At 44.6% G+C, this 27,330-nt stretch overlaps 1 protein-coding gene across 1 annotated transcript; it reads left to right on the top strand.

The window, feature by feature from the left end:
• The first annotated feature begins 3,630 nt into the window (after positions 1-3,630).
• Positions 3,631-26,229, top strand: LOC139226999 (adenine phosphoribosyltransferase). The gene is made up of 7 exons (XM_070858090.1): positions 3,631-3,650; positions 3,801-3,869; positions 8,824-8,947; positions 11,018-11,111; positions 15,603-15,749; positions 22,184-22,279; positions 26,055-26,229. Exons 3-7 carry the CDS (start codon positions 8,825-8,827, stop codon positions 26,213-26,215), a joined length of 621 nt encoding a protein of 206 aa, XP_070714191.1. The 5' UTR covers positions 3,631-3,650; positions 3,801-3,869; position 8,824; the 3' UTR covers positions 26,216-26,229.
• Positions 26,230-27,330: the final 1,101 nt, after the last annotated feature.

Below are 27,330 nucleotides of genomic sequence, written 5' to 3'. Positions count from 1 at the left end.
CCTTTATTGCAAAGGGGATGGAGTATAAAAGCAGGGAAGTCTTGCTACAGTTATACAGGATATTGGTGAGGCCAAACCTGGAATACTGCGTACAGTTTTGCTTTCCATATTTACGAAAGGATATACTTGCTTTGGAGGCAGTTCAGAGAAGGTTCACTAGGTTGAGTCTGGAGATGAAGGGGTTGAATTATGAGGAATGGTTGAGTAGGTTGGGCCTCTACTCATTGGAATTCAGAAGAATGAGAGGTGATCTTATTGAAAAGTATAAGATTATGAGGGGGCTTGACAAGGTGGATGCATAGAGGATGTTTCCACTGATAGGGAAGACTAGAACTATAGGGCATGATCTTAGAATAAGGGGCCGCCCATTTAAAACTGAGGAGGAATTTCTTCTCTCAGAGGGTTGTAAATCTGTGGAATTTGCTGCCTCAGGGAGCTGTGGAAGCTGGGACATTGAATACATCTAAGATAGGGATAAACAGTTTATTAACCGATAAGGGATTAGGAGGTTATGGGAGTGGGCAGGGAAGTGGACCTGAGTCCATGATCGGATCAGCCATGATCGTATTAAATGGCGGAGCAGGCTCGAGGGGCCGTATGGCCTACTCCTGCTCCTATTTCTTATGTTCTTATGTTCTTATGAAACCTTTAAAGTTAATTCAGGCAGGACCCATCAGTTTATCAGAGTACTTTGACCCCATGACATTACCTCGCAGTACAGGTTAATAATAAATAAGGGGATGAACAAAGTCCAAAAACCCAGGACTGAAAAACTCTGAGAAAAGCTTGAAATAACCAACAATTTGTAAATCCAACTTTTCAAGAAGGAAAGTTTTTAAAATTGGAGAAATACTAATTGAGGAAGCGTCAACAGTCAGAAAGGTAAATCATTTAAATCATTTTTGTCCATTCGAGAATGGGATTTTAAAACATCACTTGGTTGTAAGAAGAGTAGCTCACTGTCAACAGAGTCTGCTTTTCAACATTGTGTGATTTGCTATGGGAAAGGTTGCAATGTTTTTCTGTTGTATTTTTAAATGAAATTGTGCAAAAGTCCAATAATTATACGTGTGAAGAATTCCCCTGTGCAATATTGCCTGAAATTTCTGGAGGATTTCTCCACCGAGAGATCAGTAGAACCCACGGAGAAATGGCACAAATGGCTAAAAATTAACACTTACACCATTTCTCCAGGATGTTTTTATCCAACAAGACTGCTACTCCTTTGAATTTGCCTTATTTGAATCGATAGATTAATGGAAGTAATAATGACCCAGATTTTGCAGTAGGGATAACAGTGAGGTTATCAGCACTTACCGTCATTAAGGAGAAAATTGTACAGCAACTTCTGGTGTCTGCACATATGCAGTTAAACGTAGAAATCCAGTAGTTTCTGTCTGAATTATCCTGTTCCTCCACAAGCTTCGCTACACTGGTATCTCACCCAGAGAATCGACATGCAAACACAGGAAGTGCGCGAAGTTGCAATACTTACCTACTAGATACCCACTAGACATAACTGCAGGTGTTCCTCAGGGCAGTGTCCTCGGACCAACCATCTTCAGTTGCTTCATCAATGACTTTCCCTCCATCATAAGGTCAGAAGTGGGTATGTTCGCTGATGATTGCAGAGTGTTCAGTTCCATTCGCAACACCTCAGTGCCCATGTGCAGCAAGACCTGGACGACATTGAGGCTTGGGCTGATAAGTAGCAAGTAACATTCACGTCACACAAGTGCCAGGCAATGACGATCTCCAGCAAGCGAGAATGTAGCCACCACCTCTTGACATTCAATGGGATCACCATCGCCGAATACCCCACCATCAACATCCTGGGGGTCACCCTTGACCAGAAACTTAACTGGATCAGCCAAATAAATACAGTGGCTACAAGAGCAGGTCAGAGGCTAGGTATTCTGCAGAGAGTGACTCACCTCCTGATTCCCCAAAGCCTTTCCACGATCTACAAGGTATAAGTCAGGAGTGATGAGTGCAGCTCCAACAACACTCAAGAACCTTGACACCATCCAGGACAAAGCAGCCCATTTGATTGGCACCCCATCCACCACTTTAAGCATTCACTCCCTCCATCACTGGCACACCATGATTGTAGTGTGCTTCATCTACAAGATGCACTGCAGCAACTCGCCAATGCTTCTTCGACAATACCTCCCAAATCCTAGAGGGACAAGGGCAGCAGGTACATGGGAACATAACCACCTCCCAGTTCCCCTCCAAGTCACACACCATCCTGACGTGGAAATATATTGGTATTCATTCATCGTCACTGGGTCAAAACCCTGGAACTCCCTGGTTCTCACTGTGGGAGAACCCTCACCACACTGAGACCAGAGGTTCAAGAAGGCAGCTCACCACTACCTTCTCAAGGGCAACTTGGAATGGGCAATAAATGCCATCCTTGCCAACAATGCCCACATCCCAGGAATGAATTTTTTAAAAGGCAGAAAAAGCTAGGGTTTGTCCTTTCATGTGTAAGTGAATTTTTTAACAGCATGGTAAGTCTTAATTACTGTCAAACAACCTCACTGGTGCTGAAAATTTACTTTTACAAGTGTGGCGTTTCATGCCTTCAGAATTTACTTATTGTTGGAGATTTTAAAAATTAAGAATTTTAATATTTTTAACATTTTAATTCTGTCTCTTTATTTTTCTCTCATAGTCCCAACTTTCTTTCCCTCTCTTTATTTCACTTTCTGTATGTGATTTATCATTGAATTAAATATTCTAACTTACACTTCCTGCTTCAGGCTCAGTAAGGACACTTCAATCTGATTGGTTGAAGAGACACACATTTGCTTTCCCTGTTCACACAGGTCCCAGATCCCCTGTAGAGGGCGCCACGCTGAAATGGCTCTTTAATTACTAAAATTGCTGTGCTAAAGCAGTTATAAGCTAATGAATGGTGAGCACTGTTAGTGCGTCGCTGACTGCAAAATCCACATCAATGTTTCTACATCAACCTTATTATGAAATTCCATTTGAAAAATAGATCTTTGGAAGTAGTTTCGTATTGTCTGACAAAGGCATATTCAAACAACTCCAGAAAGAAAATCCCGCCCACGCCACCATTTGCGGCAGAAAGACTTTCCATCCACATCCAGGCAATTAAGTCAAATTCTAAAATGTTTCATTTCATGCAGATACGAACAACAGGCAGAAAAAAGTGTCAATTCAAAAACTCACAAAAGGAATGACTCTAACTTATGCTGGGCTGCCTCCAATGCCCTGGGTGTGACAGCATGAGAGTCAAAGCTCTGTGACTGGAGATACCAACACAGCATGCTGACAAAACCAAATCATTCGCATTCCAACACTGAGTGTTTTGCAGATTCCCTAAATCATTCTTGAGGGCTGGATTTGACTGAAATATTATAAGTTGCAAAATAGTTATGGAAAGACTTGAAATGCAGTCTCTGTTGAGCTCGATATTAAGAATCAGTAAACTATTTATTTTTTCAAATCAGTGTATGTTACACTATTATTTTTAACAGTCCTGGCTAGCCTTGAGGCCTATTTCAGGCTTCACGGGTGGAGCTAAACTATTTCTGCAGCTGACCCTAGATTAAGTAACAACTTTTGACACGGTTGTTAATAAAGCAGTCCCAAGGCGCAGGAGTCGAACTAACCAAGTAATAGATTCCATTCATTTTTATCCACGATAGAGGCACTATTTTGCTCGATATCCAGTTTTGGTTTTGCAAGTGATTAATATTAAAGTTACAGAGATAGTTTTCATACAACGGACAAAAAAAGAGGCTATTACGGATTATCTTTTGAAGGGGAAGGAGAGCAGGTTGCAGCACCAGTCGCAACTCCCAACAAAGAGGAGGAGGAGGAAGAGGAGTCAGGTATGTTTGAGCCTACCACAATTATGACAAAATGCAGACATCAAGAATTTAAACCCGTTGACATTAGGGAATGAGCAGAAGATTCAGATTTGTTAATCGTGTGAGCACTCAAAAAACAAATTTACATTTTATTTTTGGCACTCTCAATACTGACTGACTTGCATGTCAGTACAGCTGTGTGGTTCATTCATATTTTGGGTTGTTCCACATGAGGGTAAATTAATTCTGACTGAAAAGAAAGTGACCCGAGAATGTGACAGCACCAATACTATGAAATGACGAATCCTATTTCCTCATGATTTGTCCCCTAAATCTGGATGGCTGCAAAAAGTAAATTGTGCAGATTCAAAGATTACGACGATCAACACTTTGCATGCTGTACCTTATTTGCTGCAGAAATAGACATTGAATTCATACGGATTTTGAATAAATTTTTTACCTTATTTCATTTGGTTCAGAAAACAAACTTGTGTCTAAAACAAACTTTAGACACTATAATTGCAAAGGGGCTATGGCTCAGTAGGTCACACTTTTGCCTCGGAGTCTAAAGTTTGTGGGTTCAAGACCCACGCGAAAGGCTTCACCACAAAAATTCAGCTGACACTCCCGGTGCAGTGCTGGGTAAGTGCTGCACTGTCATTTTTTGGATGGGATGATAAACCGAGGCCCTGTCTGCTTAGGTGTGTGTTAATATTTGCAGGAGACCCCCAGATGGCCAGGGGTTGGCCCGGTTACTGAGAGGGAGCTAATTGCTGGCAGTTGTCCTGGTTACCGAGGGGGAACATTGGGTGAGGTGTGTTATTTCCTGAAGTCTCTCAGTCAGTGAGTGTTGGCCAGTCTTTGCATTTTTCATTTATTTCCTTCCAACAGATTTTGCATTTGTGCCTGTTCCTAAGTGACAGACACAAACAGGAGGCTGTAATTTGCCGAAAGGAGTCTTGCACCACCTGCACCATAGACTCATAGAAATTTACAGCACAGAAAGAGGCCATTCAGCCCATCGTGTCCACACCAGCCAACAAAGAGCTATCTAGCCTAATCCCACTTTCCAACTCATGGTCGGTAGCCTTGTAGGTTACGGCACTTCAATTGCACATCCAGGTATCATTTAAATATGGTGAGGGTTTCTGCCTCTACCACTCTTCAGGCAGTGAGTTCCAGACCCCCACAACCCTCTGTGTGAAGACATTTCCCCTCAAATCCCCTCTAAACCTTCTACAAATTACTTTAAATCTATGCCCCCTGGTTGTTGACCCTTCTGCTAAGGAAAATAGGTCCTTTCTATCCACTCTATCTAGGCCCCTCATCATTTTATACACCTCAATAAGGTCTCCCCTCGGCCTCTTCTGTTCCAAAGAAAACAGCCCCAGCCTATTCAATCTTCCCTTATCGCTAAAATTCTCCAGTCCAGGTAACATCCTCGTAAATCTCCTTTGTATCCTGTCTGGTACAATCACATTATTCCTGTAATATGGAAACCAGAACTGCACACAATACTCTAGCTGTGGCCTAATTAGTGTTTTATACAGTTCAAGCATAACCTCCCTGCTCTTGTATTCTATGCCTCAGCTAATAAAGGCAAGTATTCTGTATGCCTTCTTAACCACCTTATCTACCTGGCCTGCTGCCTTCAGGGATCTGTGGACAGACACTCCAAGATCCCTTTGTTCCTCTACAATTCTCAGTGTCCTATCATTTAATATGTATTCCCTTGCCTTGTTGGCCCTCTCCAAATGCATTACCTCTCACTTCTCTGGATTGAATTCCATTTGCCACTGTTCTGCCCACCTGACCAGTTCATTGATGTCTTCTTGCCGTATACAACTTTCTTCTTCATTATCATCCACACAGCCATTTTTTGTATCATCTGCAAACTTCTTAATCATACCCACTACATTCAAGTCTAAATCATTGATATATACCACAAAAAGCAAGGGACCTCTAGTACTGAGCCTTGAGGAACCCCACGAGAAACAACCTTCCAGTCATAAAAACACCCATCAACCATTACCTTTTGCTTCCTGCCTCTGAGCCAATTTTGGATCCAACTTGCCACTTTGTCTTGTATCCCATGGGCTTTTACTTTTGTGACCAGTCTTGCTAAAATCCATACACACACCATCAAACACACTACCCTCATCGACCCTCCTTGTTATCTCCTCAAAAAATTCAAACAAGTTAGCCAGATACGACCTTCCCTTAACAGATCCATGCTGACTGTCCTTGATTAATCCGTATCTTTCTAAATGAAGATTTATCCTGTCCCTCAGAATTTTTTCCAATAATTTTCCCACCACTGAGATTAGGCTGACTGGCCTGTAATTACTCGGTCTATCCCTTTCTCCCTTTTTAAACAATGGTACAACATTAGCAGTCCTCCAGTCCTCTGGCACCACACCTGTAGCCAGAGAGTATTTGAAAGTGATGGTCAGAACCTCTGCTATTTCTTCTCTTGCCTCTCTTAACAGCCTGGGATACATTTCATCCGGTTCTGGGGATTTATCCACTTTCAAAGTTGCTAAACCCCTTAATACTTCCTCTCTCATTATGTTCATTTCATCGAATATTTCACACTCCTCCTCCATGCTTGCAATGTCACATCGTCCCTCTCTTTTGTGAAAACAGACACAAAGTATTCATTAAGAACCATACCCACGGCTTCCGCCTCCACACACAGATTACCTCCCGCATGGCAGGACTGACATATGAAGAAAGACTGGATCGACTAGGCTTATATTCACTGGAATTTAGAAGAATGAGAGGGGATCTCATAGAAACATATAAAATTCTGATGGGACTGGATGGGTTAGATGCAGGAAGAATGTTCCCGATGTTGGGGAAGTCCAGAACCAGGGGTCACAGTCTAAGGGTAAGGGGTAAACCATTTAGGACCGAGATGAGGAGAAACTTCTTCACTCAGAGTTGTGAACCTGTGGAATTCTCTACCACAGAAAGTTGTTGAGGCCAGTTCGTTAGATATATTCAAAAGGGAGTTAGATGTGGCCCTTACGGCTAAAGGGATCAAGGGGTATGGAGAGAAAGCAGGAATGGGGTACTAAAATTGCAAAAATGATCAGCCATGGTCATATTGAATGGTGGTGCAGACTCAAAGGGCCAAATGGCCTACTCCTGCAATATATTTTTTTATGTTTCTATGTTACCTTTATGGTCTCTAATAGGCCCTACTCTTTCTTTAGTTATCCTTTTGCTCTAATAAAATATCTTTGGGTTTTCCTTGATTTTATTCGCAAACATTTTTTCATGCTCTCTCTTTGCTTTCCTAATTTCCTTTTTAATTTCAACCCTGCACTTTCTATACTCCTCTAGGGTTTCTGCAGTATTGAGCCCTCGGTATCTGTCATAAGCCTCCCTTTTTTTCTTTATCCTACCTTGTATCTAGGGGGTTCTAGATTTGTTAGTCCCACCCTTTTTCTTAAAGGGAACATACTTGCTCTGAACCCTCAAAATCTCCTCCTTGAATGTCTCCTACTGCTCCGACACTGATTTACCTTCAAGTAGCTGTTTCCAATCCACATCTCAGCTTAGTAAAATTGGCTTTTCCCCAATTGTGAACTTTTATTCCTGGTCCATCTTTGTCCTTTTCCATAACTGCCCTAAATCTAACTGAATTATGATCACTAGCACCAAAATGTTCTCCCACTGATACCACTTCCACCTGCCCAGCTTTATTCCCTAAAACTAAGTCCAGAACCACCCCCTCCCTTGTTGGGCTTGCTGCATACAGGCCTAAAAAAGTTCTCCTGAATGCATTATAGGAATTCTGCACCCTCTATACCTTTCACACTACCTTTTTCCCAGTTAATATTAGGGTAGTTGAAATCCTCTACTATTACTGCCTTATAGTTTTTGCACTTCTCAGAAATTTGCCTACATATTTGCCCTTCTATCTCCCTCTGACTGTTTGGGGGTCTATAGTGCACCCTTTTTGTTCTTCAATTCAACTCATATGGCCTCATTTGATGATCCTTCGAACATATCATCCCTCCTCACAGCTGTAATTGTTTCTTTAATCGATACTGCAACCCCCAATCCTTTTTTATCCCCTCTCTATCCTGTAGCCAGGAATGTTGAGCTGCCATACCTGTCTTCTTTCAGCCATGTCTCAGTAATAGCTATAATATCATACTCCCATGTGTTTGTGCTCTCTGCTCTTCTGTCTTATTCCCTAGGCTCCTTACATTGAAGTATATACCATTTTGCACTGCCAAATTCCCTGTTGTTTATTTTCTAGCCTTTGTTTTTTCTGCCTTCCAAACTCGCTTACTCATTTTCTGCCTTCCAATTCCAGCTTTTCTTCCCTCCCTTCTGAAACTGCTCCCAGATTCCCATCCCCCTGCCGAGCTAGTTTCAACCCTCCCTAACAGTGCTAACAAAACCTGCTGCGAGGATCTTAGTCCCGGCTCTGAAGTGAGAGATACAATCACAACCGGTGTGTGATGGGGGAAGGAGCTCGATATCTGCTTTGTACAGCGAGTGTGTTCACAAGTACATGAGGGAGAAAGGAAGAGAAGGTATAGAAGGTGACCTGATAATGGTCTTAAAAATTATGAATGTCTTCGATAGGGTAGACATTAAGGATGTTTCCACTTGTGGGGGAAACCAAAACTAAGGGCCATAAATATAAGATAGTCACCAATAAATCCAATAAAGAATTCAGGAGAAACTTCTTTACCCAGTGGTTAGAATGTGGAACTTGCTATCACAAGGAATAGTTGAGGCGAATAACACATGCATTTAAGGGGAAGCTAGATAAGCACGTGAGGGAGAAAGGAATAGAAGGATATGTTGCTAGGGTTGGATGAAATAAGTTGGGAAGAAGCTCATGTGGAGCATAAACACCAGTTGGGTCGAATGGCCTGTTTCTGTTCTGAAATTTCGATGTTAATTCTATGCATATTGGTTGCTCTTTGACCTTGTTTTATTTTTTCTCTAGCATGGAAGCATTGACGATCCCACCAGAACGTGCAGAAAGATGGTATTTAGCTCTCATGGCACCCAATGTAAAGGGCCCACAGTATGCCTGGCTTGATCCATCCAGACTCTACTGTAACCAACAGGTAAGTAGACTCAACAATATGTCATCTGTTACAACTAAACTAATAAATGCTACTGGCATTGTTCATTATAGCCAGTGCAATACAGTACAGCTGTGAGTATAACTGTCGCTCACCAGACATTTACCCTTTCCGAGTACAGAAAACGAACACTATTTAAATACTCAGGTAAAAGACACGTGCTTCAATTTATGTCCTATTTTGGGGGGGCACTATTACCTCGTTTTTAAAATAGTTACAGTTTAAAGGGGCACTGCTGTCTGGATAAAATAAGTTTAAATCACTCATGTTCAGGCCAGCATGAACTGGACGCAGAGAACGATCCCTGTGCTTGAACGGATAGGCCCGAGGCACACCGGATTTTAACCAGAGGCCTGAGCGGGGGAGCAGCGGTGGCTTCCCAGCCGGGCCGAACCTGCCAGGAGCCGGATCGAGGTTCGGAAGAGGCCCAGCTAAGTAAGTTTTAAATTTTAATAAAAAGGACCAGGAGGAGCAGGAATCGGCCTCCACATGGAAACGTTTGGCCTCCCTTGATGTGGGCTTTCCCCCATCCTCCACTAGGTCCAGAGTCCCCCCTCATTCCCCCCCACCCACCCCCCTTACCACTTACCTGAGTGCTGGGGACCATCCCCAGTGGTGGCCTCTTGCTGCCCAAATTCCCTCGCACTCACACTGCCTTTACCATCTGAATCATCTGAGAAATGATTTCTGTCAGGTTGTGAAATCCTTCTATTTTCTCCCCACTTCCCTCGGGCTCCTCAGACATCAATTGCAGCCAAGGCGGCAGACAGGAAAATTGCAGCCAAGCTTCACCAATTCACTGTGAATTAGTCACTAGAAGGCTCACAATAATAGGTTGGATATTAACATCTTTCTGATTTTCTTTCTCCCCAAGAGAAGACACCTGAGGCTAACTTTTCCAAACAACGTTATTTTAACGCCAGCGATATTTAAAATAAATGATGTACCATTGCCAAATAATGCCATTCCGAATATCGAGGGCTGGATTTTTGGCTCTGCTGATTGTGGGGCAGTAATGGCGACGGGACGTTAAAGTTTGCGCCCGGGAACAGTTTGCGCCTCAGTCAGCAAAATTCGTCAGCTGGGCCCCGAGTGTGGGGCGGAGCGCTAAGGGAGACGTGGCATGCCTCTCTTAGGGTATTAGGCAGGCTGAGCATGCGAACAACCCAAGCTAAACAGCCGGCCTCGGAGCGCTGTGAGAGAGGCCTGGGGAGAAGAAAAAAAACCCGGAGAAACCCACCAAAAACATTCCCAATAAATAACTCACGCCACCACAACATAAATTGCAAAAAAAAAAATAATCGCACTTACCTGAGGGCGTCATTACTGACCTCACTGCAGCCGCTACTGCTCGGACCTCCCACTTTCACAGGCGGTTCCAGCACGGACCTCTGCGGAGCGCTACAGATCGGGCGGGAGACAAAAATCAAGCCAGTGTCGCCACCAGGAGTGTTGCACACCGGCTCGCTTCTTCCGGGCGGTAATGCTCTACGCTCCGCCGAAACCAGCCCCGAAAACCCCGGCGGGGCGCTGGAAGCTGGCCAGCCGCCGGAAGAGCTTACCGCTGCCATTGCCGCCCATTTGGGCGAAAACAGAGGCAGCAACAAGGGGAAAGTCCAGCCCCTAGTAGGTCTGATCTCCAATCAACATTCGAGGGATGAACTTCCACAAGGTTTCTCCCAGTCCTTTGCTGTGACTTCGGCAGAGGAAAAATGGCGTTGATGCCATTTTCCGGGTTTCTAAAGCTCTTCTGTTGAAGTTGGGGCGGATGAGCGGGAGCACCCTGGTGGAAATTCATTCCTTTGAATTGTCAGTTAGATTCTGGTCTCCATCTGGTATCTACATATTAGTCATGATCTGATTGAATGGCAGAACAAGTTTAAGGGCTACATGTCCTACTCCTCTTCCTAATCTATCTACAGCAGAGCTATTGGAATGAAGAATAAGCTAACGTAAGTAAGTAAAATGTTCCATAAAAAGATACATTTTGATGTAATATTTGTTTTATGTCCTATACGGTGGTTTAAGCTTCATCTTTTATTCATTTTTAAGGCCTTAAAGGACTGCATTGAAGACTTGCTCCAGCCATTCTGCAATGACACCATAGACCTCGTAGCTGGGATTGATGCTATGGGCTTCATTCTAGGTATTTGTATAATATAGGGAGCGTAACAATTTGGCCTTTAAATATATTGCCTGGACAGGATTTTTTAAAAGTTATAACATCTTTCTATTGTTAAATTCAGTATTTTGTCTCAACATTAAGCTAGTAGAGCTGACACCAGGTTGGTTGCCATGGTAATTAGTTACTCAGAGCTTACTTATACAAGTTTCTGTTGCTTTGAAACAACGAGAAACCCTAAGATGGCATTGACCGATAAAGATGGTTCAACAAAGATTATTTTCATTCAATGATTGTAATGTATGCGCCTATGATATGCTCACAGGTTTGTGGGGCTGTTGCACTGTGAGTGGATTAGGCAGTCATGTGATGTTCACAAGACTCAATAAAACCCCAGTTAATTGAGTTCAGGTTCTCCATGATGAGGCGTGCAGTTGTGAACCTGGTGGATGAACTGGTAGGGTTCAGTTTGATTATTAAATCTTTGCTAATAAACCAGCTAGTTCTTTAGCAGAGAAGTCCTGCTACAACTGTACAGGGTATTGGTGAGGCCACATCTGGAGTACTGCATAGAATTTTGGTCTCCGAATTTAAGGAAGGATATACCTGCATTGGAGACTGTTCAGAGAAGGTTCACTAGGTTGATTCCGGAGATGAGGGGGTTGACTTATGAAGATAGGTTGAGTAGGTTGGGTCTATACACATTGGAGCTCAGAAGAATGAGAGGTGATTTTTTTGAAACATATAAGAGGGGGCTTGACAAGTTGGATGCAGAGAGGATATTTCCACTGATAGGAGATATTACAACTAGAGGACATAGTCTCAGAATAAGGGGCTGCCCATTTAAAACTGAGATGAGGAGGAATTTCTTCTCTGAGGGTCGGAAATCTATGGAATTTTCTGCCCCAGAGAGCTGTGGAGGCTGGGTCATTGAATATACTTAAGGTGGAAATGGACAGATTTTTGAGTGATAAGAGAGTTAAGGGTTATGGGGAGCGGGCAGGGAAGTGGAGTTGAGCCCAAGATCAGATCAGCCATGACCTTATTGAATGGCAGAGCAGGCTCGAGGGGCCAAATGGCCTACTCCTGCTCCTATTATGTTCTTATGTTTACAGCAAATGTGTGGGGGTGAATTCTTAAGCAAAGAAACCATGAAGCAAATACACTGCAATGATAAATAGCCATACTGAGTTCTCTTGTTTGCTCACATATTTAAGGGTAAACCCAATCTTGAAGCCCTAGAGATTGACAGTTTGGCAGGTCAAGCTCCCGATGTGAGAGACAGTACCAGCAGGCAGTAACAACATCCTTAGACCTACTAGCCTTGGAATAGCGTTGTTTGATAGTAGACCATATACTTAGAGAGACAGTAAGGTTGCATCTTTATCATTTTTCATAGAGAAACATGTGAAAGCTGTATTCGGTTCATTCATGGCCGTACTTATTGCCCTGAGGGCATTAAGGTCAACTGCATAGATTGGGATTGGAGTCACAGATAGGCCAGCCAGACCAGGTAAGGGTGCAGGATACCTATTCTGAAGGACATTAGTGAATCAGATGGGTTTTTGCAACAAACCACTTGCTTTCATCCAGTTCTGAAGAAAGGTCATCGACCTGAAACATTAACATCGTTTCTCCCTCCACCTGCTGTTTCCAACTTTTTCTGTTTATATTTCAGTAGCTTTCAGGGGCATTTGTTCCCACAAATTACCAGATTTATTGAACTGAAAAACACAACTTGTCATGATGGAATTTGAACTCAGGACCACTGGGCTCCAGTATCATAATCACTAGGCTACTATAATCCATATTCTATGATGTACACCCGTTTGTTGGTTTTAAGTCAACAACAACTTGCATTTATAGAGCACTTTCAACATAGTAAAATATCTCAAGGCAGTTCACAGGAGCATTATCAGTCAAAATTAGGAGATAGTTGAACAGGTGGCCAAAGGAGCGTCTTAAGGGAAGAGAGAAATGTAGAGAGGCGGAGAGGTTTGTATGGTTGGAGCCTGCTCTAGCCTAATGAGCCGAATTGAAAACCTTTGCTCAGACTCCTAGCCCACTTTGAGCCTGTTGTCCCCATAGGGGTGCGCTGAACACCTTGGGTGCATTGTAGACCTTAGACTGCCACGCTCAATTATCCAGAGAGTGAATTATATTCAATCACATTATCTAATTATAAGACTTCTATGTTATTTAAGCATCTATTATTGTGCCCAATTCATCAACTGCTGGTTAGAAATGCATTTCCATTAGCAAAACTCCAATTCATCAACGACACCATAACCCATTATGAGGTTAAATTAGTGCCATGGCCTCTTACAGAAAGCATTTCTGAAAGGCTATGTTAAATATTTGTTTGAATAAAGTTTGTCCTTATTCCTGTGGCTTAATCCTGATTTCTTTTTCCTTCTTTGAAAGAAGTTGGATTTAAAGATTTGTACCACGCTGGTATAACAAAGTTGCTGCATTTATTTGATGGAAACATATTAAAATTCTTTGAGGGTTTAGTCTCTTAGCCTAAGCTTAGTTGCTCAAAATTTCTATTTCTTTCAAATTCAATGTTATTATGAAATCAATTTAAATATATAGGAGTCATGTTCCAAATGTGTGCCAAGCATCACCTGATGCCAACACATATTGAAATGTTGTAGGTGCGCTGCCCGTGATTGGCCATCCATTCATTCTAATGGTGCGTAAATCGTGGGCAGTGCTGTGACCGGTGAACTTCGCATCACTATTGCAGGCTCATAGAATTTCCCCAAGAATCTTTGCCTTTTCCTGTTTCCATTAAATAATTCCACTTTCTTCAGCAATTACTTTCAAATTCTTGTCCGTTATTTATTGGCAAGAAGACAATTAAATTTGAAAAGTACGGTTGTCAAAGTTTTATAGGGAGTTGGATCTGAAGTTCATTCTGGGTAAATGATCTGCTTTGAGGAAAATTTGACCCTGACCTTCAAAAAGTTGTTTAAGTAATTATATCCGTCTCATCCTGTAATGTATTTGCTCCATGGGCTCTTTGCTTATGAATTCATAATAACACATTGCTATTAATAACTAGTTGGTTTATTAACAAAGGTTTAGCAATCACACTACACATTACCAGTTCATCCACTAGGCTCCCAACTGCATACCTCATCGTGGATGACCTAGACCCAACTGACTGGGGTTTTATTGAGTTTTGTGAACATCATGTGACTGGCTAAGCCACTCACAATGCAACAGCTCCACAACTCTTTTGGAGTAAACAATATTAAACATTAAATCGTGCCCCCCGATCCAACAGCTCCACAAACCTGTGAGCATACTCACAGGTGCATACATTACATGTCCTAACACTCAAAGGGTCATTTTACAAGGCTCCGTTCCCAGTGTGGAGCTTTGCTACATGGGAATGTGGATGAAAGATAGAGCTTTAGAACTATTGGGCTGATTGTATGACCCATACTCCTGTCAAACAGAGCTCCAATCTGGAGCAGAGTCCTGTAAAATTATCCCTTCAATATCAATGATTGTATCCCTCTGTGTGTTAGGAAAGCTACATGTCTCTGGGTTTCTGGAGTGCCCTAAACCCCTAATATGTTGAATGTGGAAGAATATACTGGCCATTTCTGGCTGATTGCTGGTAATCTCCTTCTTCTGATTGTTCAGCAGTAAATGCTCGACACCTGCTGGGGCTTAACTTGGATTGGAGGAGCCATGCCACACAAATAAAATTGGTATTTGAGGAAACTGTGCAATCACCTGCAACACAAACTGTAGTACTAGCTAGAACACAAACTGCAGTACTAGCTATGATTCAAATGGGAGTACCTAAATTCCAACAGTAATTTCAATTGCAATTTTAAATACTGTACTGTACTGGATTGTTCATAAAAGTACTCGGAACTCCCTGCCTAAACCTCTCCGCCTCGTTACCCCTCTTTCCTCCTTCGATGCTTCTTAAAACATACCTCTTTGACAAAGCTTTTGGTCACCTGCCCTAATTTCTCCTTATGCGGCTTGGTGTCAAATTTGTAAATTTCATAATATGCCGGTGAAGAGCCTTGGGATGTTTCACTAAAATAAAGGCGCTATATAAATACAAGTTGTTGTTGTTTGTTCGTTGAGCAGTGTGTCTCCCTGATGGCCAAAATGCACTATATATTGCAGTACCGAGCCATGAACTTTTACTCTTCACTTTTAGATTATTTTTTTCTGTTTCACCATTTCCCCATGAGATTATTCATCTCATAAACATGTTGATTCTTTTCTGGCAACAGTTCAACCGATAGCTGTTGTGTGACTTGAGGGAGCAAAGATAGGGTCTATGCCAGTGGACTGACAGGAGTGAGGGCAATCATTGTTTTGTTGGGAGCAATAGCTCTAGTCTTGCATATGGAGAATAGCCATTAGGACAGGACTGTGCCTCCGTGGGAGTTCATGCTGAGGAGGAATGAGGGCAGAATATTTGAGTAAAGTTTTTCCCAAACACTGCAGAGACCCAAATCTGCTATTTTGTGATTTTAGGAGCAGCTATAGCCTACCGTCTTGGAAAAGGGTTTCTAACAATCCGGAAAGAGGGACACCTCTGCGTAGAAACCAAGAGCAGGGCCTTCGTTGACTACACAGGTCGACAGAAAGTGTTGGAAATGCGCACTGATGTGGTTAAAACAGGTTGGTATTTAATGATACACAATTATTTTTCATTCTCAGGATGTGGGTGTTGCTGATAAGGCTGGCATTTATTGCCCATCTTTAGTTCCTTTAACTAAATGGCATGCTAGACCACTTCAGTGAGCAGTTTAAACTCAACCATGTTGGTATGGGACAGGAGTGACATATAGGTCAAACCAGTTTTTGACAATAGGTTTCTTTCCCTGAAGGAGATTAGTGAACCAGTTAAGTTTTTATGACAATTCAATAGCTTCAAGCCACCATTTTATTTCCAGAATTTTAAAAATGTTAAACTGAATTAAAATTCTCAAACTGAATTACGGGTCCATTGACATAACCACTGCACTACAGTACACACTACTCACATCATACTTGTTGTGTATGCATGCCTGTTTACTGTGTGATGTCTGTAACACTGTTATGCCACATTGAATATACCCTTATACTGTACACACCTTACCGGTACACCAGAGGGTGCTGCTGCTGGAGACTTAGGGGTTGTCTGCACACGGCAGGTAACCCAATATAAAAGGGAACTCACAGCTTGTTGTCGTCACTCAGGAGCTGCAAATAAAGGGCTACAGGTCTACACAGTTTAAGTATCATACCCTGCCTCATGGAGTCATTACGAAAGGTGCCTACATATGCCACAATACTGATATAATCAAGACACAATTACAACACAGGAAATCGGTCATGTTGTAATGTAGACCTCTCTGTTATATCCTAGATCAATTGGAGCCAAATGAAAGCAATGTCATACAGTTCAAGTGCAATGCTCTTCAGCTATTAAGGATGCAATCTAGAAGATCTCAAAGTGCTGAAGATTAACTATCACCAAATTGTAAATCACAGGTTGAATCATATTAATTTACAGCTCTAGCCAACAACAAAGCTTGGCCTAGAAATTCGCATTCTTTGCGCCTCCCGTTAGCACCTCCGGCAGGGCGCTAATGGGGCGCTACCAGCTTTGCGACCGGGCGCGGTGAGAGTACCGACGCCGGCGGTAACCTCTAGCGCCACGATCTCCTGCGCCCGGAGATCGTGACATCATCGTCCCGGTAGCACCCCAGACCCAAACTTCGGTTCCGTCCCCCGCAGAATCGCCGGGCGACAGCACCGATAGCTGCAGGAGGAGTTGTTTGGGATGCCAGGCGCTTCAGGAGCGCTGTTAAAAGGGGATGATGGTTGCTGTAATGTCTGTAGCTCCACACTGTGGATGCCTGTGTTACTGCAGCTAGTGCTGTTTCATAAAGAGCAGGTCACCTGACCAGCAGGTCAGAAGTTTCCAGAACCTGCGGCCATCTTACAGGTTGTGTGTTGTGTGCTCTCGGAAGATACCACAGTTGCGGAGAGGAAAAAAACGTGTCACCATGCCTAGCGTTCATTTTTCATGATTTTGTTGGGCCACGAGCGACCGGCCCTGCAATCTGCTCGAGCGCTTGGGGCTGATTGTGGTGGTTCGCGGTTGCGGTTGGCGACGAGGGACCTTTTCAATGCAGAGCCTGCAGCGGCGGCCCTTCCCTTTAAGGGAGGGAAGAAGCCTCCGTTCCCGGCAGCACTGCCCTTGACCCTGGGCAGCGCTGCACTGCTACCGTCCCACCTGCCGGCTTTAGTGCGCCAAGGGAAGTGGCTGCGCTTGATTCAACGCTCTGCTTCCTTCTTGGAGCGCTAAACCTGACGTTTAGTACGTACCACAAAAGTTATCGCCCCAGACGCGGCGTTGCGCAATCTCTCCCATTCAAAGCCACATAGCTCAGACTTTCGAGCAGCTGCTGATAAACCGACTGATTTAAGCAAAATCTGAAATACAATAAGAAGTCAGCCTTGGCTCATCTGATTTGCATGTTAAACTAAAACCCTTAAGAGTTAAATGCCTCAAAATAAGATGTGCGAAAGTGCGTTCATGAATTGGAGAGGGTACAGAGAAGAGCAACAAGAATGAAGTCAAGTGTGAAAGGGATGAGCTAACCTGCAAGGAAATGTTCGAGAGGATCAAACTCTCCTGGCTATAGAGAAGAAGGTGAAGGGGAACCTCTTCAGGATGAAATACCACAGAATATTAGAAAAAATTTGCATCTGCATAGCGACTTATTATATCCTCAGAAAAATGAATTACTTTTTCAGTTACACACAGCAAGATCCCACAAATAGGAAATGTGATGATTGACCAACTTGAACAAAATACGGCAGATGCTGGAACTCTGAAACAAGAACAGAAAATGCTGGAAGCACTTGACAGGCCAGGCAGCATCTGAGGAGGTAACAGACACGTTAAAGTTTCAGATATGGGGCGAGATTTTCCACTTTCTTTGCATGCATGACGCCCATTTAACTTCCATTTTAACGCTGAAATGATGTACAATGCCCAGATATCGCCCATTTAGCCACAAAATGGAAACTGACGCCCATTTTTCGGACACTTATCGCCAGCGTTACTTTCCCCATGTGTGTAACGCCGGGAAAAAATAATACCGCTCGGCCACTTTCTTTGGGCGGAATCATCAGAATGGGCGAAACCAAGGCCCATAATATCGCCCAGCGTTACTTTCCGTACGGAGTTAACGCCAAGATTCAATAATACCGACCCCCCCACTTTATTTTGTTGTAAAGTTCACGTTTGCCGAAACTAACACCCAGGAGATCGCTCAGCGTCACTTTCACCACCTTGCACACATCTCGCAATATCACTCGTCCAAAACACCGCTCAGAAAAAGTGGAACTGTTCTGAACGAATCACAGCGGTGTGGACGCTATGTTCTAAATCACATGTCGCATCATTTAAAAGGCTGCTCTGCTTCAACCTCGGGGGAGCTCGGATGTACTCTGGACGTTTTTGGAGGTGATATGAACATCTGAAAAAATATCTTTATCATACTGTGAACGATTGGAATTTAACAGGTGTCTTCGTCGGGATATTCATTCTTTGTGACCAATCGGTGGAAAACAGATAGCTATTGGAATGGGGCCTGTCCTTTCTCACCCTCTCTTGATGACCAATTACATGCTGCAGACTCGAGATGGCCGAAGGTACGCTCCACAGCATTACGTGCCCAGTGTAAGATGTGCCAGACTGATGAGGAGGACCAGACGTTAGACCTCCAGGGAGGAGCAGTCTTACCTCAACTTGCCCGACACCACCTGCCTTCAGAGACTGTGCTTCCATAAAGAGGTTATCACTGAGGTATGCCAGCTGATAAGGGGAGATCTGCAGCCTGCCAGCACCATCAGCACTGCACTGTCTGTCGAGATCAAACTCACCGTGGCACTGTCGTTCTACACGTCGGGTTCTTTTCAGGCCTCAGCTGGCGACATTTGCGGTCTGTCTCAGCATGCCACACATTGCTGCATTAGACAGGTCACTGAAGCCCTGTATGCACTCAGGATGGATTTTATCAGCTTCCCTATGACCAAGGGGGCTCAGACTGAGAGGGTTTTCGGATTCTTCAGAATTGCTAACTTCTCCAAGGTGCAGGGAGCAATAGACTGTATACACATCACGAAACGGGCACCTTTTCAGGATGCAGAGGTTTTCAGGAACGGCAAGGGATTCTACTCCCTGACTGCAACTTGTTGTCGACCACCAGAAAATTATTATGGCAGTGAATGCGAAATTTCCGGGCAGCATCCATGATGGCTCACATCCTGCGTGAGAGCGCTGTATCTGACTTGTTTAACAATCAGCCACAAGGTCAATGCTGGATGCTTGGTGACAAAGGATATGGCCTCGCCACCTGGCTGATGACCCCGCTGCGTGACACCCACACCGAAGCAGAGAGGCAATACAATGAAAGCCACAGAGCCACTCGCAATATCTTGGAGAAAACCATTAGAGCGCTTAAGCAACACTTTAGATGCCTGGACCACGCAGGAAGCGACCTCCAATACCACCCTGAGTAGGTAACTCAATTTGTGGTAGTGTTCTCCATGCTGCACAACTTGGCTATCAGGAGGGGACAAGACTTGCCTGAAGAGTCTGACAGTCCACCTCACCACAGAGAGGAAGAGGAGGACGAGGAGGCAGACGCTAACATTGGCCCAGACAATCAGGCTGATGCTGAAGACATGCCCCTGCCCCCCTGTAGACCGCAAGAAAGGGCACATGGTGGCAAGATAGCTGCAAGAGCCTTACGTCAGGAACTCATCAATGAGCACTTTGCCTGAAAGAACGTTGGTGATATTTATAAGGCTGACACACTGCTAGGTGTGCAGGTCATACATCAATGGTGGGCATCACCTTGGTGACAGTTAAAGTTTAAGTTGATTGAAGTTAGGTGTAATTAAGGAATCACCAGCGTGTAACAGTGCAGCTATCTGAGCCAATGCGCAATAAGGTTTAGTTAAATAAAAAAACATTTAAACTGAATATTTGTCTGACATCATAAGTATTTCTGTAAAAACCAACCCTTCTCCCCTCTCCTACCTCCCCCCCCCCCCCCCCCCGCTTCTCCTCCCCACCTCTACCCCTTCCCCTTCCCCTCCTGACTCCAAGCCACCTGGCCGAGGAGGTCCCCAGGTGATGCTTCATTGGGGGGAGGGGGGAGGTGACGGCTGAGGCACTGCTTGGACAGATATGGGAGAGGACGGTCCCGAGGTGGGAACATGCTCCGAGCCAGAAGCTTGATGTTGCTGCTGGCTCTCATGTGTCACTGGCAATGGGGGTGCGGCACCTTGGGGTGCAGTGCTGCGCTCCAGGACCACCGGGAGCCCTCTGCTACCAGTGTTCCTGGCTACCAGCTCCAGGGCCTCCTCCATCCCTTCCATGTTATATCTTATTTGTTGGACAAAAACTCGGTGCCAACTATATTCTTGGTGCTTAGTAGGTTTTTGCTGCTGGTGAACCTCCCTCATGCCTCCCATAACAGCCAAACAAGCAGACAGCCACACACGCTTTCAGTTCCTCTCACTCTGTCTCCTCTTTTGCGCATGTCATGATGACCCTTGACCTCCTGAATCGCGTGAATCGAGCGTTGTCATGCTGTTGCTAAGGACGGTGACACTTTATAGCAGAAGGTCAAAGAGATTTAACGCTAACGTCCATTTCATATCGCTCGCGGTAACGCCCAATTTAAAAAATGGAGACACGGGGCTTTGAGAATAGGTGACAAGCCGGCAATCTGAAAATCCATTTTTACCGCCCACGCCTGAAATACTGCCCATTTTTTGCGATCTGCACAAAAGTGTAAAATCTAGCCCATGGACCCTTCATCAAAATTAATTTGAACAAAATAAGAACTTGAACAGTTTATCTGAATTCTTTTTGGGTGGGGCTGCTTGACAATGAAATATTGGGCGCTTACTTCTATTCTTCAAATAGCATCGTGGGAGTATGAATTGACAGCCTGGTTGCTGCCACAAATGGTATTTTAACCATAGGTTGATACAAAAGACAAGTTATCATTCAGAGGGAACTGTTGTTAATCAACTTCTCTTAAATAGAGTGGCTTACCCTTATAATTGTCCATTTAAGTGATAACATTGATTAATAGAGTCTGCAACGTATTAGTACCTCCTGTACTGAATAAAGATCAAGCATATTGACCATGACATTTCATTTTAGCAAGGATTGTAAAATGTAAACACGATGTACAATACCTCTTGTGTGCTGGTTGCCTCTGTGGTGCTCTAGCTCACATGTCCATTTTTCCTTCTCTCTTTCTGACACTGATGGATGACTCATGTTGGGAAGAAGTGGTGCCACACTGTTGTGTATACAATAACTGTTAGACTGAGTACTGTTTAACTCCAAGAGCTATAACCTTGGCTCTGCTTTATTAAGGCCCAAAGTGATTAATATACAAAATGGCTGGCCTTTTATACTTGGGCTGCACACATGTACGTGCAGCACAATGGCCTCCAACAGTGATGCCATCTAGTGGCTAGTGATCCCAAAAGTATAAACATGACACACACAAAGGTAGAACCAGCCTATGAGTTACCTGTCCCAGCTGGGACATTGTGGGGGAAACACCAAGCAAAGAATAAGCACTTACTGTAATGTATGCACTTGTGAGTATGCTCACAGGTTTGTAGAGCTGTTGCATTGTGAGTGGCTTAGTCAGTCACATGATGTTTATAAGACTCGATAAAACCCCAGTCAGTTGAGTCTAGGTCATCCACGATGAGGTATGCAGTTGTGAGCCTAGTGGATGAACTGGTAATGTATAGTGTGATTGTTAAACTTTGTTAATAAACCAACTAGCTCTTAATAGCAAAGAACCCATGAAGCAAATACAATTACACTTACCCACAAGGGGAGATGGAAAATGAAAGGAAATGCCACTCTCAACTACTCTTGCACAGTTCCTACCAGCTAATTACAAAGCATCTTTGCAGAATGACTGCTAGTCTCAGTAGGGGATGGTGATTGCTGTGGGTCAGAGGCAAAAATACATACCCTTACCCAAAAAATGATTCGTAAATTATGATTTCAGGTTTACAAATCCTGCTGGTGGACCAGTGGATTGAGACTGGAGGCACGATGGAGGCTGCAATTGCACTCGTTGAACAACAAGGTGGAACTATAGCAGGTATAGAGAGAAATTAATATCACTTGATCATTGCCAGTAGCAAGCACCCATATTACACCATTCAACATTCTGCCAGCGTTATTCTGATGTTTTACTAGAACAACGAACACCACCGTCAGAAATGTAAGGGAGGGCCAGCTGGATCAACCTTGAAAGGCATGCTGAAAGGGATTGTTAAAAATATTCATTAAGCTTCCCCTCCCTGAAGGTCATGTAGATGTCCAATTATGGTCTGACACTGTGGCCAGAATTTTCCCCGAGGAGGCAGATTGGGCGCGGGGGCCTGATTTGAATGTGAGGCCTCGGATTCCCCCCCACAGCCAGCCAGCTTGAGAGGCTGGTGGCTGCGGGCACGTAGGTCTCAAAAGCGAGGGCTGGTCCAGGGGAGGGATCACTTGAAGAGGATTGACAATCAGCAGGGATCATGGATCGGGAGGGGAGATTGCATCGGCAGGGTCCGGGGATCGGGAGGGGAGAGTGCATCGGCAGGGGTCATGGATCGGGACAGGAAGGGGTCAACAATTGGCGGGAATTGGAGATTGGGGGGGAGCGAGAACATCGGCAGGGGTCGGGGATCGGCAGAGGTCGTGCATCGGGGGTGGGGGTGAGAGCAACGGCAGGGATCGGGGGTGGGGGCGAGAGCGACAGCAGAGGTCGGGGATCGGGGGTGGGGGTGAGAGCAACGGCAGAGGTCGTGGATCGGGAGTGGGGGTGAGAGCAACGGCAGGGATCGGGGGTGGGGGCGAGAGCAACGGCAGAGGTCGTGGATCGGGGGTGGGGGTGAGAGCAACGGCAGGGATCGGGGGTGGGGGCGAGAGCGACAGCAGAGGTCGGGGATCGGGGGTGGGGGTGAGAGCAACGGCAGAGGTCGGGGATCGGGGGTGGGGGCGAGAGCAACGGCAGAGATCGGGGGTGGGGGCGAGAGCGACAGCAGAGGTCGGGGATCGGGGGTGGGGGCGAGAGCGACAGCAGAGGTCGGGGATCGGGGGTGGGGGCGAGAGCAACGGTAGAGGTCGGGGATCGGGGGTGGGGGCGAGAGCGACAGCAGAGGTCGGGGATCGGGGGTGGGGGTGAGAGCAACGGCAGAGGTCGGGGATCGGGGGTGGGGGCGAGAGCGACAGCAGAGGTCGGGGATCGGGGGTGGGGGTGAGAGCGACAGCAGAGGTCGGGGATCGGGGGTGGGAGTGAGAGCAACGGTAGAGGTCGGGGATCGGGGGTGGGGGTGAGAGCAACGGCAGAGGTCGGGGATCGGGGGTGGGGGCGAGAGCAACGGTAGAGGTCGGGGTGAGGGCGAGAGCAACGGCAGAGGTCGGGGATCGGGAGGGGGGCGAGAGCAATTGGAATTACAATATTTAAATTGAGGTAATGCCCCCTGGGAGCGCCCCCGTCCCTCCTCTGGTAAAACGAGAAGTGGGTGGTTTGGAGGTGGGATCAGATCGGGAATCCCATTTTTAACACTTTAACTGGTCCCACACTCCAAACCTGTTATGTATGTAACGATGTAATACTTGCCACCAGGGGGCGCGATTGTTGGAGTCCTAATGGTCACCTGCAAACACGTGCAGGGCCAGTATAAAAGGTTGGCTGCCACGTTATTTAGGCACTCTGGAGTAGTAATAAAGAAGACCTAGGTCACAGTACTCAGCCTTGTGGAGTTCTTCTATACATAATAAAACCCACTTGTTTTTGAGGGGGAAATTCTTTCAGCTTCCCCAACTCCCATTTTCTTTCCAGTGCAATATCCAGTCCATCTTATTTTCGGTCTGGCTGTATTGTCATCACAATCTTCAGTTTCAAATCCAGTGCAGTCGTGTTTTTGGAAGATAATACCAATTTTGTACATCATTTAATGCAGAATGTGATATACAAGGCAACATAACACATATTGAATAAACAAAATATGACTTTTGAAATGCTCCCATACTGTTGCAGATTCCAGCATGTTATGGAAACAGTGATGGGAATATGGATATGGACACATAATTCCAAATATGGGACTGCTAGTACTCATGGACTCGATCAAAATGCGCACCACGATTCTTGGAGAATATCAGTAACCATCTTATAGTTGCTCATACTCACTGCTTATCTTAGGGCTTAGGAGTCAGTGAGTGACAATAAAAATGGAGAAGCAAAGGAAACAGCAGAAGAGGAAGAAAGAGAACCCTGAGAAGACAGTCTATATAATCTAAAGTCCTAACTCCTGCACACATCTTTGTGTCATCAGCAAACTTAAAAATTGTTCCTCCAATGCCTTCATCCAAATCTTTTACTAAGAAAGAAAGGCTTGTATTTATATAGCGCCTTTCACGACCGCCGGATGTTTCAAAATGCTTTACAGCCAATGACATACTTTTGGAGTGTAGTCACTGTTGTAATGTGGGAAACGCGGCAGCCAATTTGTGCACAAGCAAGCTCCCACAAACTGCAATGTGATAATGACCAGATAAACTGTTTTCTTTTGTTATGTTGATTGAGAGATAAATATTGGCCAGGACACTGGGGATAGCTCCTCTGCTCTTCTTTGAAATAGTGCCATGGGATCTTTTACGTCCACCTGAAAGAGCAGATGGGGCCTCGGTTTAACGTCTCATCTGAAAGGTGCTGAAGAGCAATAATATGGATCCCTACGAGACTCCACTAGTAACTGTACCTCGTGCAGACTGCTGACCAATTAATGATTATCTTCTTGAAGGGGAAGGCGATAAGTGGGATTTCTTTGAGTTAAATTGGTTCCAAGGTTACATACCTGACTGTGGAACTAGGACAACGCTCTGTGGCAAACGCTCTGAGCCAAGAGCCAGGCAGGTTCACAGTATACCACATCGACTGGTGATTGATGAACTGGTTAGCTTGGCTCATTAATATGACCTAGAGACATAGAACGATCACTGGGAACTGGGATTCATCCCGCTCAGCTTCAAATAACCCCACTAGCTAATGTGCTGCTGGGTAGGGTGCTCCTGACTGGACAAACAGCAGGAAGTTTACCAGCGTTCTGTTCGGGTAGGACACATGGCTTCAGCTGGCAAAACTCCAAAAGTACCCGGGGGGTCCTTATGTCTGGTCTCTTGTCAACTTGCACCTAAGCCTCTTGGACTTGAGGAAATGGAGACCCTATGGGAGAGAGTGTGCATTCCACACTGGGCCAAGAGAAACCCTAACTGTGTGGATTTCCAGGTAGCTTTATTTGGAGATACCGCAGCATGGCGATGGGTTTCTGCATGTCAGACACCTAGCTGTCCAAAACAAAAGAAACCAAGCACCCATGTAGAGATTTGCAAGAATGAGGATTCAGGCAAAAGAAATATAAGCCACATATCTGTTAAGTCCTGTCCCCTCAGTACAGATTCACACGAGGCATGTAGTGAAGTCAAGGTCACTCTGGACCTGCAACTTTATTTCACAGCTCTGGAATGCTGCACTTGCCTGAGACCTGTCCTTATATACCTGTCTCTTGCAAGTGCACCCCTGGTGGTAAGGTATGCTGGTGGTTACAGGTCATATCTTATTACAGTCATGTATAGCATGTTGGGATAGTTATATATAATAATGTAAGATACATGACAATATCCATACAGGCATTTCAACATTCTAGCTTTGCTTGACAGGAATGGAATTCTGGGTAGGGTAGTGTAGCCATTTCAGGAAATATTTGGATGATGTAATGGGGGAGGGGGAGGGAGAACTGCAGCCTCTTTCTGGCAGCGTGGATGGACCATATTGTCATTCTCCTCTGATTCTGGTTTGTGATGTTCGTTGGTTCCCTTTACAGGTATTGCTACAATCTGCATTGAGGACAGTGAAGGAGGAAAGCGAATTAAAGAGAAATACAAATGTTCAACCTGCGTCCCCGATCTCATGCAACCACAGTTTAACAATAAATACCTGGAGACGTTTAAAGCCTTTGAGGAAAAAAGTTCCAGTGGCTCATAATAAATCTGAGTGAAGCATCATTTGGCTCCTGAAGTCCTTTTTTTATTGATCTGCGCATGACAGATGTAATGCTTAGAAACTTAATTTCTAATGAGAGTCTAAATGGGGTCGAGGAACAGAGGAATCTCTGATTACAAATACACAAATCGCTAAAAGTTGCGACACAGGTGAGTAAGGCCATAAAAAGGCAAACCAAGCACTCGGGTTTATTTCTAGAGAGTTAGAATTGAAAAGTAGGGAAGTTGTGCTTAACCTATATCGAACCTTGGTTAGACCACACTTGGAGTACTGCGTACAGTTCTGATCGCCATATTATAAAAAGAATATAGAGGCACTGGCGAGGGTGCAGAGAGGATTTACAAGGATGCTACCATAAATGCGAGGGTATACATATCAGGAAAGGATGAACAGGCTGGGTCTTTTTTCTCTTGACCTAATAGAGGTCTTTAAAATGATGAAAGGTTTTGAAAGAGTGGATACAGAGAGAATGTTTCCACTTGTGGGGAAGAACATAACTAGAGGCCATCAATATAAGATAGTCACCAAGAAATCCAATAGGGAATTCAGAAGAAACCTCTTTACCCAAAGAGTGTTGAGAATGTGGAATTCGCTACCACAGGGAGTGTTTGAAGCGAATAGTATGGAAGCATTTAAGGGGAGACTAGACAAGCATATGAGGGACAAGGGAATAGAGGGTTATGTGGATAGACTTAGATGAGGAAAGACGGGGGGAGGAACTTGGGTGGAGCATAAATGCCGGCATGACCTGGTTAGGCCAAATAGCCTGTGTCTATGCTGTATATCCTACATAATGGAGAGATAGGAGTCAGTTTGAAAGTACAATATGTCAGACATACAAGGTGTACTTGTCTGTCTCCTCAGTGTTTCACTTACTTACACCATTCCTTAACTGAAAAGGCAGCTATCCAACCTGCTCATTGGCATTTGCCTCTGTGGCCCTTATGGTGGCATCACTAAATACCACGAGAGCGATAGAGGCAAATACCTCTGAAAAGAGCAGAATGATATAAGCCCTAGCTCAGGTTTCTGCCCATTTCCACTTAAGTGCAGTATTGTTGGAGATGTTAAACCGAGGCCCCATTTGCTTGCTCAGG

This window comes from Pristiophorus japonicus, chromosome 16, assembly GCF_044704955.1.
Source record: "Pristiophorus japonicus isolate sPriJap1 chromosome 16, sPriJap1.hap1, whole genome shotgun sequence".
Classification (NCBI taxonomy): domain Eukaryota; kingdom Metazoa; phylum Chordata; class Chondrichthyes; family Pristiophoridae; genus Pristiophorus; species Pristiophorus japonicus.
The sequence above is the reverse complement of the archived record's forward strand: the minus strand, read 5'-3'. Positions and strand labels throughout refer to the sequence as shown.

Bases quoted from the DNA above. Each gene is read 5' to 3' on its own strand.
- LOC139226999 (XM_070858090.1), top strand. From the start codon at position 8,825: ATGGAAGCATTGACGATCCCACCAGAACGTGCAGAAAGATGGTATTTA. The intron at 15,750-22,183 runs GTTGGTATTTAA...TTATGATTTCAG, and splicing joins CACTGATGTGGTTAAAACAG to GTTTACAAATCCTGCTGGTG. The intron at 22,280-26,054 runs GTATAGAGAGAA...TTCCCTTTACAG, and splicing joins ACAAGGTGGAACTATAGCAG to GTATTGCTACAATCTGCATT.